Raw genomic sequence first — 19,600 nt, 5'->3', positions numbered from 1 at the left:
TAGGGTGGCTTAACTGTAAGCATGTGGGATGGTAATGTGATTAGCACGGTACAAAAATAAACACTCAGACAAAGCTTAGGCACGAATTCTGGTTATAAAAGAAAAATGAGAGAACTGAGACAGGCGGATGTGGAAAAGTACAGAGGTTGTTTCTGCGAGACGTGCAGCGATCGACAGAGATGAGGTGCAGGTGTGGCATGTCATCCACAGGTGATAGAGATAGCATGTTGCATTTGCTTGATAATGTCAGACATTCAGGTGTGTGTTTATTTATATTTTCAGACAGATAGCGTGGGTTTTTCCTGTCATATTCTCATCATCATCATCATCAGCGCAGCTCCCTGGCTCTGTTATGACACCCTCTTCAACTGTTGGCCAGTAGTTGATTCAGCCATTAGGAATGTAATTACAGTGAGGGGGTCAGATTAGAGAAAATTCATTAACTCTTAATGACAAATTTCTGATGATTGATCTAGACACGTTGCTGAGGGCCTTGCTAAATAAAGATCACCAGCTGAGCAGATGCGAAACATTTGGGAGATCTTGGGTTTAAAACTAAGAAAGGAGGGGAAAGTGGGGGGATTTGTGGGAAATCAGAGAGGAAAACAGAGTTGGAAAGAGATGAAGAGAGGAGCAGTTGAGAGGAGCAGACGACAACAAGAGCAGGAGGAGCTGAAGAGACAAAGGTGTCGTCTCTGAGTTGCTTGTTTTGTGCGACAAACGGTCCAAACCACAAAGATCTTCAGTTAAATGTCACAAAGAAAAAAAAATGGCAGACCTGAGAACATGTGGCATGAATTGAGCATTCTTACAAAAAGAAGAAGATTGAACTGTGATGTTTAAAGTGACAGAAATCTTGAGAAATCTAGAGGGGAAGAACGGGGAGCAGACTTGGAGGTGCTTTTTATGGTTGAAGAAAAGTTACAGGCAGCGATGGAAAGAAAAGTTTGTCTCTTGTCCTTCGTATCAAAGGTAGACACCCCATGGTGATCGTGGAGAAATACGATTGTGCTCTGCTGCGCTCTGACAGACCCAGCAGAGCTTTGACATGTCAGTCAGAACAGGAGGGGAGAGAGTGAGAAAGATGGAGAGAGGCAGAGAATGACAGAAAAAAAGAAAGGACATGTCCATCCTGAGAAAAACTCACACACACACACACACACACACAGAGACACACACAAACACACGCGCGCACGCACACACGCATACATTTGCTAATGAGTTGCCCTGGGTCAGTGGGGGGAGAGACACTTTGTTGCTTCACACAGCCCAGCAGCTGTCCTTGTGTGTAGGAGTGTGAGTGCATTTGTGTCTGTGCTTCAAAGGAGGAAAAGATGTGAATGTGTATGTGTGCGTCTGTGTGTGTGTGTGTGTGTGTGTGTGTGTGTGTGTGTGTGTGTGTGTGTGTGTGCAGCCCCTTGCTGGCCTGTGCTCGCATGCACTAGTGAAAGTCTGTCCCTGTCTGCCGCGGGCGTCCGTTAACCTGTGTTGTGTCTGGCAGGCCACCATCATCACCACCATCACCACACCCTCTCACTCCCCACCTCGGCCCTACCCGAGGCCGCCGAGGGCCCCCTGGGGCGGGGCCGCATGGTGGAGCGGAAGGACCCCCCCATGAGCTCAGACAAAGGGGAGGACCCCTACGTGGCCGTTCCCTCTCAGACTCAGCCCGAAGCCAATGGTAAGCCTTGGAACACAACAGTGAGCAGTCAATTTGGTCCATTGTCACCTGTGGCAAGGGAGGGGTGGGGAGGGAGGGAGGGAGGGAGGAGGGGGAGGGGTTTCGCGTAATTGAGATTTACGGCTGCCTGGCTGCTTCCAGCTGACAAGGTGTAGAGATACTGGATCACTTTCTCTCCGGGGGACAAATTGCCTCAAACTGCGCAGGTACACCCCCCACCGAAATGTACGCAAACACACCCACAAGATACATATGCAAACAGTTTGCGCGCACGCTCTGTCCACGCGCACACACACAAACACACACTCACACTCATACGCACACACAGTAGGATGGATTTATTATCCGTGGACTGTAATGTCCCGCAGGAGATGTAATATCCAGACCATTACACTTTGAAAAGGAAGATGGCAATGTATTTATTTCCTGGAGAAGATGGCCCGGGCCCCTGGCTCTGTCATGCTTTGCGACACAGTGACATGACATTGAACGCCCTTTTCTCCCGTGTTAACAACCTGCCTAATGCCGCAGCGGCTCAAGGACGCCTCGCTGGATAAATGAGAGAGAGCGAGAGAGAGAGACAGAGGGAAGGGAAAGAGACTAGAGGGACAACACACACATCGGAAGGGTGGGAAGAAATAAAGGTCACTGCAGTGCTGATGATCCACGTTTCATCCCTTAATAATGCAGCTAGACCTATTAGAGATCCCATTAACACAACATGCTACACATCCAAGCAGCATTACTGTACATACAGTGGCGTGTGCTATTAGAGACAGCATCAAAGGAGATATTGATTATTAATAACCGTGATTCATCGTCATACATACTTTCTATTTAAAGCAGGTAAATATAGAGCATCTAATTAACCAATAAAGACATATTGTCAAGTCTCTTATAAAAACATGTCTTCAGTGTGTACCTGAGATGTAGTAACATTACATTCAAGTTTCACGGCCAAGAATCCAACATTGCAAATACACAAAAAAACTTTTGACAAAGCCTGAAGGTTATTTGACATCACTTACCGCTGTTCTGAGGTTATTACTTAAATCCCCAAAGACTCTTCAAAACCACCACTTGGAAGAAAAAAAGTTCTGTCACTTGCTTTCTTTTTCTTTTTTTCCCCTTGTTTAAAAAAAAATTCAAACCAAGATGGCCGCTGGAAATGTCAACACATCACTTCGCTCATTTTCTGCTACTTGGCTACTTGGATAGGAAGCACACAGCAACCTCATAAATGGGTTATATTGTGCAAGAGACAGATTTTTTTCCATCCACTTGGTTGAGAGTCTTTGAAGGTTTTGGAAACTCCTACAGAACAGTGATGTGTTGACAGGTAAGATCAACACCGGTACACAGTATTTCAATATTACACCCAGATTTTATGATCACACATGAAAGACACAAACTGTGACATACTAAAAACATACTTTCTGTCATAATTACAAAAGATAATTGTGTTAGTTCGCCTCTACCGCTGCACACACACATCACCATCTCCTGTCGATGGAATAAACCGAGGCACAGCAGCGAGTGCGACGTGTCAGCTGGAAGCAGTAAGGCAGATTGGGTAGATCCAAGCACAATGGTGGCAGAGACTTCAGACAGCATGCCTACAGCCAGCATCACAACATGCTGTCGCTCCCCTTGTTGCCTTTACCTGAGCAGCTTTAACGTTACGTTACTCAAACCTCACAAGAAATGGTGAAGGGTGCTATACTTTGAGAATCACACACAACAAAAGCTAAAAGCCGTCTTGCAAATCATAAAAAAGCTACTTTTTTATTATTTCTTTCTTGGTGGGGGGGAACGTAGGTGCTCCACACTCAGGTAACGGCAACAGGGTTTCACATTTCAAAACAATGCTTCCTGCTGTTTTTTCTGTATTATCATTATTGTTGTTATTGTTATTATTATCATTTTTATAAGACACCTTTGCAGCTTGTTTCGGTATTTATCAGTTCTATTTCAATTTCAGCTCTACAGTCTTTTGTTTTTCCTTTTCTCTGAAAGTCAGCTCTGATGAGATTTCTTTGATTTTCTTGTGTTGGTTTCCTGTGAGCAGTTCTTGATATTTTGCATGGCTTGGTGTGAGATTATGTCTTTTTTTTTCTCTTTTTTTGCTATTTATATATTTGCCTTTTTCTTGCCTTGATTGCTTTGATGGTATTAAGCACAGTTTTGCCTCCATGCGGCTTAATGCTTTTCAGCATGGCAAATTGAGCACCACAGTCAACAGTATTCATTTCCTGCTCCACCCATCCTGCCTCCTCTTCCTTCCTGTCGCCCACAGTATTACTGGCTTCAGGTGTCAACTGTACTGTGAAAACTTTTGCAAACTGCGTTAAGTTGAAAGTGAAAATGGAATCAGTACGGGCTAGGAGAGATGATTATGGAGTTATGTAAATGAGTCTTTTTATCTGCATTTTAATGCCACAGAGATAGATTCATGCAACCCACTTTGCTGAAGACATAAGGGATAAATATTCGACTGTACCATCACCATCAATCTCTCAAATTAAGTGAAGAAAGTTTATGCTTGAGTGACAATGTATTAGCTCATATCCAAAGTAATTTGTATGCCTGTTCGTGATTTTAAAAAAAATTACAATTACTCCCCAACTTTTCCATTTGCAGTTAAGACATTGCGGAATCTTATCTGCTAATGAATATTACAGTGCTGCCAATATGTATTAGCCCAACACCACCAGAGTAATTAGAAATGCTGCAAAGTGACGAGTGTTTCACACACTGATGATATTTAGCACCCAACAGCATCATTATCCGGCATTCCAGTGGGGCCGTCGCAGTTGCCAGGTGGCCGCTTGTGTTTCACAGTACATTTGAGCCTGGTGTTTGTCTGCCTATCTGTCTGTCTGTCTGTCTGTCTGGACCTCATCTGTCTCTGTTTTATTTTCTCCCACTCCTGTCGCTCCACCATAAACCTCACCCTTCGCCTCCCATTGCTCGACCTGCCCCCCCGAAAAAACCAGCAACCCTGCCACTTTCCACCATCTGCTGCCATTGTGATCAGTCTCCCTTCCACAGGACCTCTCATCTGACTGGGATGGCATGTTCCAAGGCTATACCTAAACCTGGCTAGTGCAAATTAATTCCTGAACCAATTTATGGAGCCTCCTCCTCCCCCATCGCCCCTCCCCCTTGCCTCTCTCCGTCTCTTTTCCTCCTCCATCCCCTCTGTCTCTCCCCCTGTAGTCTGTCTCTTCTCCAACTGGAGTCATATCTCTTCCCTTGTCTGCAGGAATGAATCCTTGCCCTGCTCCCTCCCTTTTTTTCCTCTCTCTCTCTCTCTCCTCTGTCTCCCTCTCTCTGTCAAGCTCAACTCTCCCCCTCCCCCCGTCCCACCTTACATCCATCCCCCTCCCCAACCTCCGACCTGTAGCCACCGCTGTGTTGCTCCAATTTATGGGTTCATTACAACAGCTATCGAGGGGGGAGAGGGGGAGGGCAAGGGGAGAGGTGGAAGGAAAGAGGGATGGAGAGAGACAACAAGGGAAGCGACATGGGAAATGAAGAAAGCACGAGAGAGAAGAGAAGCAGGCACGATAAAGATTTATTAAACAGAACAAAACCATAATATAGCAGTGAAGGTTATAAGGAAGAGAGTTAAAAGGTAGAACGCAGACAAACGGACTGAACAAACGTGATGGAAGAAAGGGGAATAAGAGAGGATATAAGATATAGTGAGCTATTGTAGCTGAGCTGAGTCAACAACAGCGTTTCTCTCTATCCCTCGCAGTTATCCGTTTTCATACTGGGCTGTAGTTTTTACTCCTGAACGGTCTATATGCTGTATTTTGTGTCTACCCAGCTAACTCAACTAATCCTGTCTGACAGAGTGATGTGCTGAGTATCAGAAACCTACCAGTGCATCTGGTGAAACCCTGTCTCCTAGAAATGACTTTAATATATCACTAATAGCAAATTAATTTTGAAGGAAATATGATGCTGCCCAGATGAAGGTTTTATCAATATAATGAGACTGTAAGTTAATGTCACAAGCAAGTTGCTACATTTTGGTAACTGATGTTATCAGCAAAACTTTCCCTGACAAGGTGTTTCATTTGTTTTTCTTGCAGAATCTGCTCACAGCTGCAAGAGCATGATTAACAAAGGTTATATTAAGACACTCAAAGCACAAAATCTTTTGCAGGAGACAGGTTCTTTTTTCTTTCATAACAGTAACCAGACAGCGCCGCGGCTGACAGGTGTCTCTATTCATTTGTCTGTCCCATTTATATCGGTAACAGCCCCGCAAATGATCATAGAGTTGAATCAATACCTCTCTAAATCAGTTTAACACAAACTGAGCATTATAATCTTTATGATGGAGGGTTTATTGCAGGACTGCTGAGTTGAACTGCATTAGCGTTAGCTAGATGTGCCCAATAAACTTGCAAATGTAACTGTAGAAATGTACAGACACAGTCTAGGCAACAATTACACTTCTTACTGCAATGTAATTGGGAAATCAAATTAGCGCAATATAAACATAATTTCTAGGAGACATGGTGAGATGCTTTCTCTTGCCATGCTCATTATGATTTACAAATCAGTATTGTCGATTTTCAGCTTGATAACTACAAACTTGATTTGCAGTTTTCATCTGAAGTGCCACAATGTTTTGTTTTTTTCAACATTGTGTTTTCAGAACAACATTGTGACACTTTGATGATATTTTTCACCACTGAACGAGAGCTACTGTAATTTATTGAGGGATATGATCCCCCCCCTTCCTACATGTCAGGATTTCACTGTAATACCAACTTGTCTGACAGCTGCTCTGCAAGAGTTATTTTGAGCTGCAGGCATCACACTGACACCTGTGTGCCAAGGTGAGGCGGGTATGATAGAGGAAGGGTATGACCCTGCTCACACTGAAGTGCAGCACTGGTTTTTTATTTTTTATTTTTCATTTTTCCATGCCAAAAAGTCTTGATAGCCTGAGCATTTCACTTTCTAGAAGGCTGTGGAGGGAACACTTCACTGCTGTTACTGGGCATGACATGTCAATCTTGAATGCTGCATGTAGTTAAGTGAAGTATGTGCAGTACTAGCAGAAAAAAAAACATTTTTGTTTACAGTCAAATTCTGATTTTAAATTTTAATGAATTCAACCTCCACTGCGTTGAGTGAGTCCAGCTAGATGCCCTCAGTAGAGCAGAATTGTGGCTTTGATCTTGGCTTTTCATAACACAGTTATGCTTGTATCGTTAAAAACCACAAAAACAAAAACCTCAACTAATACAGCAGGAAAGGATGGGCTTATCCGCTTGTTTTTCATCCCACATTAGCTCTGCTAATACTTTTAAGCATCTACTGCTTAGGAACAAGAGGCCATTTAGTGTCCATTACTCTTGAATGTGGTCAGTCTAATTGTCACATATTTCCTATCGGCTACGGCTCCTCTACTACAAGTAGAACAAAAAAAGATAGACGAGGAATTTCTTGGTTGTCTGATTATAATGGAGAGACTCTCAAATTGCCCTCCCCTGGAGGTGAGCTGACAAGATCTGAGGTAATAGAGGCTTTAGTTTAACACTGTCAGATGATGCTGCATTTGGCTGCTGGTGGTTTTTCAGCAGCCTGTGAGGTCAAGCACATTCAATGTTAGTAGTTGCATATGTCCTTGAAGCAGAATGACGAGATTTAGATTAATCCTATAAAAAAAAGGATGATGGGATCTAGGTTGATCTAAAATGCTGAAAGACTGCACAAAAAAACAACCCTGAGAAGTTTTTGTAATCAAATGACCCCACAACTCGTATCGTTGCCATTCAGACACCCTCACTGTTTTTTTTAAACAAGGATTTACAGCTTCTCACTGGCCAAAGACTAAGTTAGGCATTTGTGAGGTGGATGAATTATTTGCAGCTCATTGTAAATCATAATAGAAACAGTGGACTGTTTCCCGGCATTGCGTACTTCCCTGACTGACGTCAAGCCATAAGCCATAATTTCCTCCACTGATTAGCGTATTGTTCTCACGGACCGCTTTTGTCTTCCGCACACATTTGCTGCTTACTTTTCCATTTTTATGTTTTGGTTATGCTTTTCAGCGAGGCGTCTCACCATCACCGGTTTGTAAAATAGCTCTGCTTTGTTTTTTGGGCCATGTGAGGCTGAATTTCACATCACAGCAGCTCATCCTTTTGTGCTGAAACCTGTCTAACACACATGCAGCTGTCACTGTTTTTAACCCATTTTGAACGGAAGTTAAAGTGTCACGTTCACAACGTCCATGACTGAGCCACTCGTCGTGTGGATACGAGCCGAGTCTTTGTTCTTTAGTGGCCTGGTCCATATGAATACATTCCTAAATGATTATCAAGGCCTGCGCTTTTAAGTGGATGAGTCATCAGCGATACACACACAGCACTTCAGTCGTACATGGAGGTCAGAAGTTTGCCACATATTTTCAGCAGTCAAAGTGAGATGAAATACACATGAGTGGGTCTACTTCTATATAACAGTGACTCATCAGAACTGGAGTCAATACTGTAGGGGAAAAAGCCATAGAAAAATCTACATTTTAATAAACTGAAATTAACGATTCTAGTACATGTGGTTAGCCTGCTGTTCCAGGAGTCTGCTGTCGTCATTATGCCAACATGTGAAAGCAGTATAATACAGGAATAATTGGATTACTTTTAACTGAGCTGTTTGTGCTGGGCAGTGTCTTCTTACAAGTCTATCGCTCATTAATACAAACAGCAATAGTGTCAATTTAAGGCATCAAACAGCTGATGAAAAACATTCCCTGGGACATTTAATTTAGCCTGATTTCCTGTGAGTATTAGGTGCTACAGTTTATATGCAGGGAGGTGGATAAGCTAGTACATTGGTGTTAATACCTGAGGTGCCGAATGATATAATTAGTGGTTTAATTATACCTTAACTGGCTCATTAGCATGCACCACACTGGCGCAGGATTGTCTGATGCTTTAATATTGAATAACACCATTAGGAGCCTCTCGAACACAAACATACACAAGACTTAATGGGATAATATCCTAACGGCTGGATTCAATAGAAGGTAATGAATTGCTGTCATAGTCTAAAAAGCTATGTCCTTTGTAAAAGATGACATCAAACAAGTCCCTGAAAGCAAATAAGAAGTTTCTAAAGCTCTCAGCGAAGGCAGAGTAAACATTTTCTGCTCCTCCTCTTCATCTTTTCCTCTGTGCCGATAGTTCTTCAGCTGTCAAGGTCCACTTTTCTTTCTTTCAACAAGTGGCGACTCTGTGAGTGCAGTGAAGTCTGATTAAGATTTTTATCATTTTGCAGACAACGCCTTTGTGTTACATCGTGTTGTCAGAGGTTAGGGCCCTCTCCGTAACCCCTCTGTGATGTTTAACTGCCTTTGAAGTTTTCCCAACACCAACACAAAGACGAGCTCTGTGGGCTTAACTCAGCTGGTGCCTGTGAAGAAGTGAGTGCGAGAGTGTCTATGTGTGTCAGACAGACAGAGAGAGAGCATTCACAAGTTCCAGTCACAGAAGATTACAACGTTTCTGATTTACAAGTGTTGCCGACCCAGGCTGTTTTGACAGTCAGAAATATCTGAGTATCTGAGATACGTGTTTAATATCTGAATGTTGAGGCCCGGGGCGGTGTGAAATTCTAATCAACTCAACCACTGAGAGAAGTGTTGAACTGCAGGGCGTCTTGCGATGCATTGTGGGGGCGAGGCCAGAGTTTATACCAGAAGATTATAAGTCACTGTACAGTCAGAACAGCCAACGAGATGAGACCAGAGCAGAAAATCTGTGAGTTTTAGCAACACTTTGATACTTTTCAAGGTGACGCTGGAAAAGTTTTGAAAAGTTTTGCCAAGATCTGAAACGGCTCTCTAAGAAATGAGCCACACAGCCACCTTGATTCAAAACCCTGAAGCCCTGTGATTCGACAGAGACAGCTCAGGTGTCCTCCGTGGCCGCTTTCATTCTCTTTGATGTTAGGATGAGAAACAATTCCTCACATGAAAAGATGGAAGTCTTCAAAGTTTCTTCTTTTTCTTTCTTTTGTATTTTACCCATAGCCGTAGGCTAAGTGCCCTCTGGTAGTGTATGTGACTGCAAGAGACATGAGAGATGGATGGAAGGAGAGAAAAAGTAGAAAAGAATGAGAGGATCTTTAAAAACACACACACACACAGAGGCAGCACAGGTCAAATTTGGATTTAACCCCGATTCCCACACCTGGAACAGATGACAAAGACACAGCTCCGGAGTTCACACAGCCAGTCGGTCTCCGCTGCCCTCCTGCTTTGTTATTCAATGGGAACCCCAAAGCCCTGGTTAAGGGAAGTTAACCTTTAGCAGCAATAAATGGACTGTCATGAAAATTCATAACACTTTTCACCAGATATAAGCACCACAGACAGAGATGGATGGCTGTATTTACATTTAACGTGGATTATGGATAAAAGAGAGATTTGCCAAAGTATATGTTTATGCTTGCACTTTACTTTTTTTTTTTTTTTTTTGAGCAAATTATTTTTTTGTAGTGATATTAAGTGTCCCCTCACCTTAACAGACGCTGAATTCCTCTCCTTTTCCTCAACTGTAGGCAGAAACGTTGAACCCAGCAGCTCAACCGTTGCCATTGTCATTTCTGCCAAAGGACGATAACTCGCAAAGCGCATGAGGTTTATAATTACAGCCTTCCTAGCTTCCACTGAATAGAGCACTTACCATACGGAAGACGAGCAGCGTGAAAGAAAACACCCCCAAACAGGACGAAAGTCAGAAAAGTGATTCATTGTCTATGCAAAGGGGAGAAGTAGCAGAAAGTGATGGGAGGAGAGGGGAAAAAAAGATCCAAGTGAGGACAGAAGAAAGTCAACAAAGTGAAAGATAGCAGCAAGCAGGAAAAGTATCTCTCTGGTTCTCTGATGTTACTGTTTGAGATGGAAAGCAGATGGTTTCATCAGACAGGCGAGCCATTTGGTCACACGAGCAGCATAACACTTGTCAAACCCTAATGTCCATCTACAGATAACACTCATCACGTCTCACACTATCTACGCAGCACGGACACATCCCTGATAAGAAGCGATTTTGGCCAGAAAATAAGTTCTTAAACCTTTTGTTTAACACTAAATGAGGTATAGCTGAGCTGCATGTCGTCAGCTGTTAAAGAGGGGAGTGAAGTTTTGTTTTTACTATGAATGAGAAACGATCAGAGGGAAAGTAACTCCTTTCTTTTTTGTTTTATCCTCGCTCTGCTTTAAAGTTGATGCCACGACTGAGATATTGCTTTATGCTTTATTTCAGCTGGGGAAAAAACGAGTTTTTAGGTTGTGTTTTTGGGCTAATGAAGTATGACTGCAGCTAGCAAGGATTATGGATGTTAGTTGAGAGAGTCTGGGTTTCGGTTCCATGAGAACAGATTACCATGCCGTTTCTTTGTCTGTGTTATGTCTCGCTTAGGAGACAGAGAAAGAAAATATCCTCCGAGTGCGTCCTCGGTGACACAGTCGAGCTGAAAAGCCTAAACACGATTACGCGGCCCCTTCAGGATTTTACGGAATTATTGCAACTAACGCTTCGTTTTGTGGCGCGCCCGCTTTTGGAAAATTACAGAGCAAATCGAAAGACTTTAATGATCATTTGCAAGAGAAGTGTGAAGTGATTTGTTGAAACGGCAAACTGTGGAAAGAGGAAATTGCATCGATCCGCTTGCTGAAAATTGTTTTGATTACTGTGTTGTGTTAAACTTTTGATGTTCGCAGCTCATTTCCTGTTTCCCCATTTCAAATATTTAATGCAGTGCCGTGTTTCACTTTTAAAAATAATACATTTTCCACTCTTTTGTGAAAATCTACAAAACAAAAAGATATACAGACAAAGCAGAGTGATAAGAGGGTGGTGAAAAAATAAGTTTTAAAATAGAAAGTCAATAGAAACGAGTTAAAAGAAGACAATAACATCATAGGCTTTTTTTTAAAGCCAGTCTTGGCACTTTTTACGTAAGATCCGAGTAACAAAATGTCTTTGATTTCTGAAATCGACTATAGAAATCCTATCACCCACACAGTGTTTATTTTAGAACATCGACTCACTGTAAAACACACCTCCTTTGTAGTAGATGCACACTGGCATAATGGATTATGAGAAGTTGAAATCCATTCATACATATGAATATCAGGTTATTGTTATCCTTAGTGGTATCATCCAGACTGTCTGAAAGCTTTCATCTTTTTTTTTTTTTTTTTTGCATTTTACATTTATCACTTCTTTTTTTCTTTTTTGACCTCCGCAGGAACTTCAGCAAAGTCTTTCACACGGAAAAACTGTACAGTGAATAATATATTGCCCTGGATCGCGGCACGCACGTGTAACTGAGTCACGTTATCAGGACCAGCGGTGCACTGTGGGAGCTTTTTACTTGATAGAGCCCACCTGTCTAATCCTCTGTCTGTGGTAACTGATCTGTGCTGGCCACAGGTCATGTGTGAACGCATTATAAATCTCTCTGCTGTGGACTGGTGTGTTTAACCCGAGGAACAAAGTGTTGCATTAGATGTCTACATTCATCAACAGGCTGGAGGCTATCATCAGTGCTCATGTGTGTGTGTGTGTGTGTGTGTGTGTGTGTGAGTGTGTGAGAGTGTGTGTGTGTGTGTGAGAGTGTGTGTGTGTGTGTGTGGGAGGCAGGTACATGTGTCCACAGTCATGCGTACGTGCGTGCATATCACTTCAACCCCATTTTATTACACTCACAACCTGCTGCTCCCACTCTCCCCCCACCGCTAGAATACTTCATAGCTGCTTTTATTGAATTATCTTTTATTTGGCCGTATTGCAGAGCGTCTTTGCCAGTCTTTGAAAGTGGCGCTTTCATAAGACACTGATGACACAGCTCATTGGATTTAGCGCCTAATCAGAGGCTTTTTAATGTATTCTCTGTGATTCATGAGATTGGATCCAAGCTTTATGAAAAGTCTCCCATTTGCATCGATGAGAAGAAAGGGTTTGGGTATTTCAGGCTCCTTTATCTGCTCTCATATCTTTTTTCATTTCAGCAGAGGGTTTTATCTGGGATTTAAAATGTGAATCATAATCACCCCTCCAAAACACATTTTCAGTCTAAGATTGGATTTTCGGGAAATACTGAATGTTGCTACTTCAAGCTCCCGTTTGTACCCGTTCTGAATAGGTGTTCCTCATGATGGGATAAACCCATCTTCATTTGCATGTTTTTCATGAAATTATTTAAACCTCTAATCTTTTTACCCAGAAAATATTTTTAATTATGGTAATTCAATATAATTTCCTGTTTTTTTTATTTAGCTTGTCTAATAATAAGCATCTTTCCCACCAGCTCTGCTTTTCTTAGAAACAACAACACACCAGCAGCAGTGTCATCTTCCCCTTTATTTAGTCTGCCAGTCTGAATGTCATCTCAACGTTTCTCTGCAGGTGTGATCCGAGAGAGCTACCAGAAGGGTCGTGACCAGCTGGTTCCCGTGACCTTGTTGGCCATCGCTGTCATCCTGGCGTTTGCCATGGGCGCCATCTTCTCTGGCATCATCGTCTACTGCGTCTGTGACCACCGACGGCGAGACATGGACCTGACAGGCCGCAAGGAAAAGGACAGCCACCACCTCCACTCCCGCCGGGGATCCATGAACAGCGTGACCAAGCTGACGGGCCTATTTGAGACACAGGCCAAAGACGGTCGCCCCGAAGCGATTCTCACCCCTTTGATGCACAACGGGAGAATGACACCGAACGGGAAGATGTTGATAAAAGCAGACCAGCACCACCTGGACCTCACTGCTCTGCCGACGCCCGAGTCCACCCCCATGCAGCCGCGTCGCAAGCCCAGCCGGGGAAGCCGCGAGTGGGAGAGGAACCAGAACCTCATCAACGCCTGCACCAAGGACATGCCACCCATGGGCTCCCCTGTTATCTCTACAGATCTCCCCCTGAGGGCGTCGCCGGGGCACATCCCCAGCGTGGTCGTCCTGCCTCTGCCTCAGCATCAGCACCAGCTCCAGCCGCATCTGCAGCAGCACCAGTCCTACCAGCACGAGTACGTGGAGCAGCCGCACCACAGCGACCTGAGCATGGGCCACGGGGTCATGGACGACCAGGGAGCCACCCTGGAGTACAAGACCGTGAAAAGCCCGTGTCACAACCTCACCATGGTGGATCCAGATGGGATGCTGCCGCCTCGTGTGCCCCAGCGAGAGGCCTCGCTCACCGTCCCTCCTGCTGTCCCACAGATGGGCAAACGCCTGGAGGTCCACTCGTCGGTCTACGGGCTCCGGAAAGGATCGGCATCTGCCGCATGTGGATCCTCCGGCCTCAAAAAGCACAACACCAACTCATCTAACTCCTCGCATTTGGCAAGACATCACAGCTTCAACCGTGTGGAGACTCCACCGCCTGCACCACAGAGGGTGGACTCCATACAAATGACAGCACAGGGCATATCTCTGTCACGACAGCCTGGAATGAGCTCCTATGGTTCACTGCCTCGAACGGGCATCAAATATCTCAAGCCTGATGTCCCTCCCAAACCCTCCGTAGTCTCACTCTCAACAAAAGTCAAGTCCAGTGACTCCTGCACATAGTCATCTTGTTAGCCAGTCAGTCCAATGTGAACAGACAGTAGTGAAAGGTGTTTTCTGAAAGAGAGAAAAAAACAGGGAATACTGTACAACTTGCATCTCCTTTTAGTGTTTTTTTGTTGTTTTGTTTTTGGTGTACAGTGGAAAATGCAACACATTTTTTTAAAGAAAACAAACACTTTCTTTTTATATAAATATGTAAATATTATACAAATGGTTGTCGTCATTTGTTGCCGTCATAGAGCTCAGGCTCTGTCTGGCTCCCAGTTCCTTTGTAAACACACATGGGAACATGTGCTACTGAAACAGAAGAAGATGATGATGCTTGTCCTGAATATTTCATCCAACGGCATTCTGTAGCATCCAAGACGGTGGCTCTCTTGTTTGTGGTGTCTTTGGCCACCGGGACTTGACTCGATACTTTATCATGCTGGTAAAAGCACATAAGAAGACAGCCCGGGGAGTGTGGAGAGTAATCGTTGTACAGTACCTTGAGGACCGGGGAAATCTGAGTGAGCAGGCACTCAGAGAGACTGAGCTCAGACCGAACGGACAGATGGCTGCCTGAGTTCTGTCGCAAACTGTGAAAAGCCTCTCAGTGTTACAGCAATCAAGTCCTGCCTGGGTTAGACTGAAAGCCTGGGCCAGAAGAATCCTCTACTGTACTGGTTATTGAATAACACATGACTGTTAATACTAATAGCTTGTTGTATTTATTTTTATTAAGTGCTTTTGGAAAAAAAAAAAACAGACTGACTTTCTAGGCTCGGAGAGAGAGAGGGGACAGAGAAGAGATCTTTTAATATTAATTAATCAAGTGTGAGAAAAAAAAAACTTATTTAAAGTCATTAAACTGGAGCCAGTAGAACTTTCTTGATGACTGAAGGTCCACTCGGTCTTACTGAGCGCTCAGTGGGGCCTGCAGCTTGAGATATATGTGAAGAGGAGGAGATATTTATTTAAACTGTGCCAGACAGGGACTTTTACCTTCATGGAACAGACTTTCCATTGTTTTAGACCAATCATAAGAAAAAAAAAAGACTTCCTGAATCTCATCCTTTCACTCCTCCAATGAGCAACCCTCCCTCTCCTTCTCCCCCAGGCCCCCCTCCCCCCTCCCCCTTCATCCCTTCCAATCAGCACTGTGGTTTTTTGTGTGAGTCGGTAACATTTGTCCTGATTGGTTGCTGGCTTACCGGTGCCATCGAAGCTCACTGTTGCATGTTGCAAATATAAGAAAAACCAGCTGCAGCAACAGTACGGGAAACTGCATACGCACGTACAAAAAGAAGCTGTAAGTGACGCTGCAAAAAGGGAGAGCGGAGCGGAGCGTCGCCTCCGTCTCGGAAAGGTTATCGTCTTTTCTACCGGCGTCACACAGATGAGCAGGCGGAAAAAAACAAAACAACAACAACAACGAAAAAAAACTACAAAAACATCTGTATTGCCTGCTTCTTTTTTCCACATGTAAATTTGTGCCTTACACCCTAAAGTAGTGACAATGTTTTCTTTCATAGCTGTTAACTTTGTCTCCTTGTAGTATTTTTTATTTTTTTTCTTACATCATGATATTTCCCTGGTTTGATAAAAATGCAATTAAAGAATGTAGGTGTTATTGTTGTAATTCTGGTCCCTAGACATAACACACTTACCGTCCAGAGGGCAGAGAGGAAACTGGAGTCTTATTTCCTCTTTCACTCTTTCTCTCACACACATTAATACATGCACATGCAAATACACAAACACACACACACACGGATATACGCACACACACACACACGCACACACACTCATCTTTGTGGTTCATTTCTGATTGTGCCATTAATGCGCTTAAAGCAACCCTTTATGTTGTGCTGGCAGTGTTGATGAAGACGTTGTGAGTGTTTTTGATTTTCTATTTTATACAATTTAAAAGTCCTGGTATTTGTTTTTACTTTTTTTTCTGCTGTCTCTTTGTTTGGAGTGATGGTTCATTGACTGATTAACTGAATAATTAGCATTTGTTACTTGAGAAGGCCAATGTACGTGTATCTTTCCGGTGCACTGCAATAATAATGCGACAACACCATAGCAAACGTACAGGATGGGATTACACACGAGCCCCCGGTGTACTAACACAGTTGTTGGCTTCTTCTGTGCATCGTCACACTTATTTGTTAGGCAGTTGCATAAACAGGCTGGTTCCTGTGAAGAAAGTTCACATTTTAAAACAGTGATATTAAAAAAGTACCTTATTTAACCCCCCTTTTTTAAGAAAAAAAAAATAAAAGAGAAAACAGTTTAAGGACATTTTTTTTTATTTTTGCTTCACTAACTCTCATGATCAAAGCCTTAAGAATGGCTGAGAGTTTGACTAATCTGACCCCCTTTTTTCTTCTTTCACTTCCTTTACCGAAGGATTTTTTATTGATCACACCCCCCCGCCCCCCCAACCACTTAAATCAACAGAGCACTCCCTTAGTGTTGTATGTGTAGATAGGTAAAAGTTTTCTTGATATCAAGCAATTTTCTGTTTCTCAACGGAGGAAAGCCAACTATGTCTCAATCCACAGCTAACGTGAGAAGGACGTGTAGGATGTGTGACCTGACTAACATACGTGTACATACAAACAGTAGATGCTTGCAGGGTTCGGTTGCAAATGACGGGGTCATGGGCAACACATTAGGTCAAAGTGGGAGCCAAGGGGAAGTTGCCCCTTCAGAAATATGGTCTTGAGGTCAGATGAGACAGTGATCAGTTAAAGCGATGATCTTCAAAGTCAAAAATTACCCGAGATTAGGATGAAGGGGTGTGTTTACTTCAGACTTCCAGATTACCACTGCAGTGTAGATTGGTAATGGGCTCTAGGAGGCCCCCTGTTTACACCCTCCAGTGGATTCAGGTGTTCATGAGCCAGCAACTTTTCCCAGGCCTAAAATAACGCTGATCTCCAGTTAAATGTTTCTAAATGTTTGGTTGCGTCAGCTTCTCACCTCGGAGAAAAGTCGTGTCTATGCAGAATGTGAACAAGAAAATCTGTCCGGGTTCAGGAAGGTTAAGTGTCCACATCCTGCGTACAGTAGACGAGGACATTTTGCTGTGGCTGAATTTCAGATTCTGCAATATCTAGCATTTTGGTGCGGGAGTAAAGTTTTTAAGACTGGATTGGGTTTGACTGTGAAGGCTGCTGTGGACAGTGAGGTTCTTTGGTGTGTGCCTTTTTGTCTTTCACCCTTGTTATAATACACTGCTATTAGATGCAAATCGACTCTCTTCTCAACCTTTTGAACTTTGTAAGCTTGTAAGATATTGTGACGTCACAAAGTTTTTTGCCCTACTCTCTCCACTTCCTTAACATCTGATTCACAGCTTAATGTATGTTGTAAAGGAAAAAAAACTCTTTAATTTAATGCAAAATGTAATTAAAAAAAAAAAAAAGAAAATAAAATTCTTGTCATGAAGACTGTGATATGTCCTTGACTTTTTCCTCTTGATTTTTTGCCTGGGGTTGTTATCTTTTCACTGGAAACATCTTTTGTACAAAGCACAGTTTGGGGAAAAGCCTGCGTTATGTGCAGGATTTGAAGGTTCTTCCGATATAGAATTCGTTTTAAGGAAAATATTGAACTTTTGTGACCTCGAGTATACTATTCTCCTTTGATTGTAAAACCTCTGCAACCCCTTGAGATGAGGGAAACTTTTCCTCTGAATAAAAGCCCACAAAGCTCATCTGAGTGGATGAAGTGATTTAAACTAAAGGGAGAGTTATTTCTTTAGCTTCATATCTAATAAGTGAGAAAATACAAGGTTATCAGCAAAGAGAACAGGTCTGTACTCCATATTATTGATCCTGCCGGTTAGATGAGACAAACATTTTGATGAAGAGCGGAGACAGACGGAGTACAGGATCTACTCATACTGAGTTAGTATGTGCAGTGTAAGATGGGGTTAATCAAGGTATTCCCAGACAGTGAATTAATTCTTTAAACATTTTCTGAGGGTAGGCAATTGGAGGGATTCCAAGACATGGGATGATATTTCCTTTTCTTTTAGATCCATTTAAAAGATTGCAGCTGCATTTAGAGACGACTACAGAAAATGAAAGTAAAGTCCAAAGGAGCATTAATGATTGAATATCTTTCTCAAGGGCAGACAGGAATGGACGAGGTTTGGGGAAATCCAGATGAACACTTGGCCACGGTGTAATCAAAAATTACTCCCACAGAGAATTATTACCCAAACCTGTAATTCCCCTCGGATCAACAGAGGATTTTGATGTTATTCAACTAACATCACTTTAGGGTTAGCAACAGTGAACTGCTCTTAGTATAAAAAGCTCTAAAAAAAAAAAAAAAAAATAGCACCTGCTCAGCACTAGACAAAAGACAAAATTTGTGTTCAACTAATAAGCCAATTCTATTGGAGTTGGTGGAGACCAAAGCAGAGCAAAAAAGAGCGTGAATATTGGACTTAGATTCAACATGTGGCAGTATAAACACATCTGTTATCGTGAGCCGAAAAAAAAGAAAAAAGAAAGTAAAACAGTACATGAATACCAATGGATATTATCATCCCAGTAAGGTAGCTAATGATCATGGCTCAAACCTTCCGCCTGTATAAAATTAAAAACAACAAACAATTTAAACTGGTTTCTTCATAAATAACCTTTGTACCTATGTTATTTTATGAAAATGTCTTACATACATATCATACCAGAGGGAAAGGGGGTTCCTTTTTTTTGGGGGGGGGCATCACATCAACATAAAGCCAATTGTAATTTGTAAGTGGTTGACAAGTAGGCCTAGTGATTTTAGCTTTCTTGTACCTGTCTTGAAATGTAAGGGATACTGGAGCTTGGTAGGGGGGGTGGGATGGTCCATGCCTATGTTCACACAGCCTTATGTTCCCACAGCCCTATGTTCCCACAGCCTTATGTTCCCACAGCCCTATGTTCCCACAGTTCGAAGATTTTTCTCAAAATTAGGCCATGTTCCCACTGGACTCTCTCTACCTATCTGGACTCTATCTATCTGGCCTGTCTAGCCTCTACCGGGTCTTTTTACTAAACTTAACCAACTCTTTTCTTCATTGCCTAAACCCAGCCAATGGTGGGACCAAAGGGCTGTGGGAACATAGGGCCTAATTTTCAGTGACAACAAAAGTTAGAAATGTGGGAACATAAGGCTGTGGGAACATAGGAATGACCCCAGCAAGATCGCTTAGCAGCTAGCAAGAAAATTAGGTATCAAAATCCTATAGACACAGGCTTTGAATACAGGTCTGTGAATTTATTTAGCTAGGGAGAGTATTCTAAGAGGACTAAAATGAGCCA

General features: G+C 42.8%; 1 protein-coding gene across 1 annotated transcript in view; it reads left to right on the top strand.

Moving 5' to 3' along the window:
* sema6a (sema domain, transmembrane domain (TM), and cytoplasmic domain, (semaphorin) 6A) overlaps positions 1 to 15,931 on the top strand; it is a 103,855-nt gene extending 87,924 nt beyond the window's left edge. The window contains exons 18-19 of the mRNA XM_083979603.1: positions 1,502 to 1,681; positions 13,132 to 15,931. Of these exons, the coding sequence (XP_083835729.1) occupies positions 1,502 to 1,681; positions 13,132 to 14,291 (1,340 nt within the window). The 3' untranslated portion in view covers positions 14,292 to 15,931. The remainder of the gene's footprint in view (positions 1 to 1,501; positions 1,682 to 13,131) is intronic.
* The last annotated feature ends 3,669 nt before the right edge of the window (positions 15,932 to 19,600 follow it).

This window comes from Trachurus trachurus (assembly GCF_905171665.1).
Source record: "Trachurus trachurus genome assembly, chromosome: 9".
In the NCBI taxonomy this organism is placed as follows: domain Eukaryota; kingdom Metazoa; phylum Chordata; class Actinopteri; order Carangiformes; family Carangidae; genus Trachurus; species Trachurus trachurus.
This window is presented reverse-complemented; position numbering and strand designations above follow the sequence as displayed.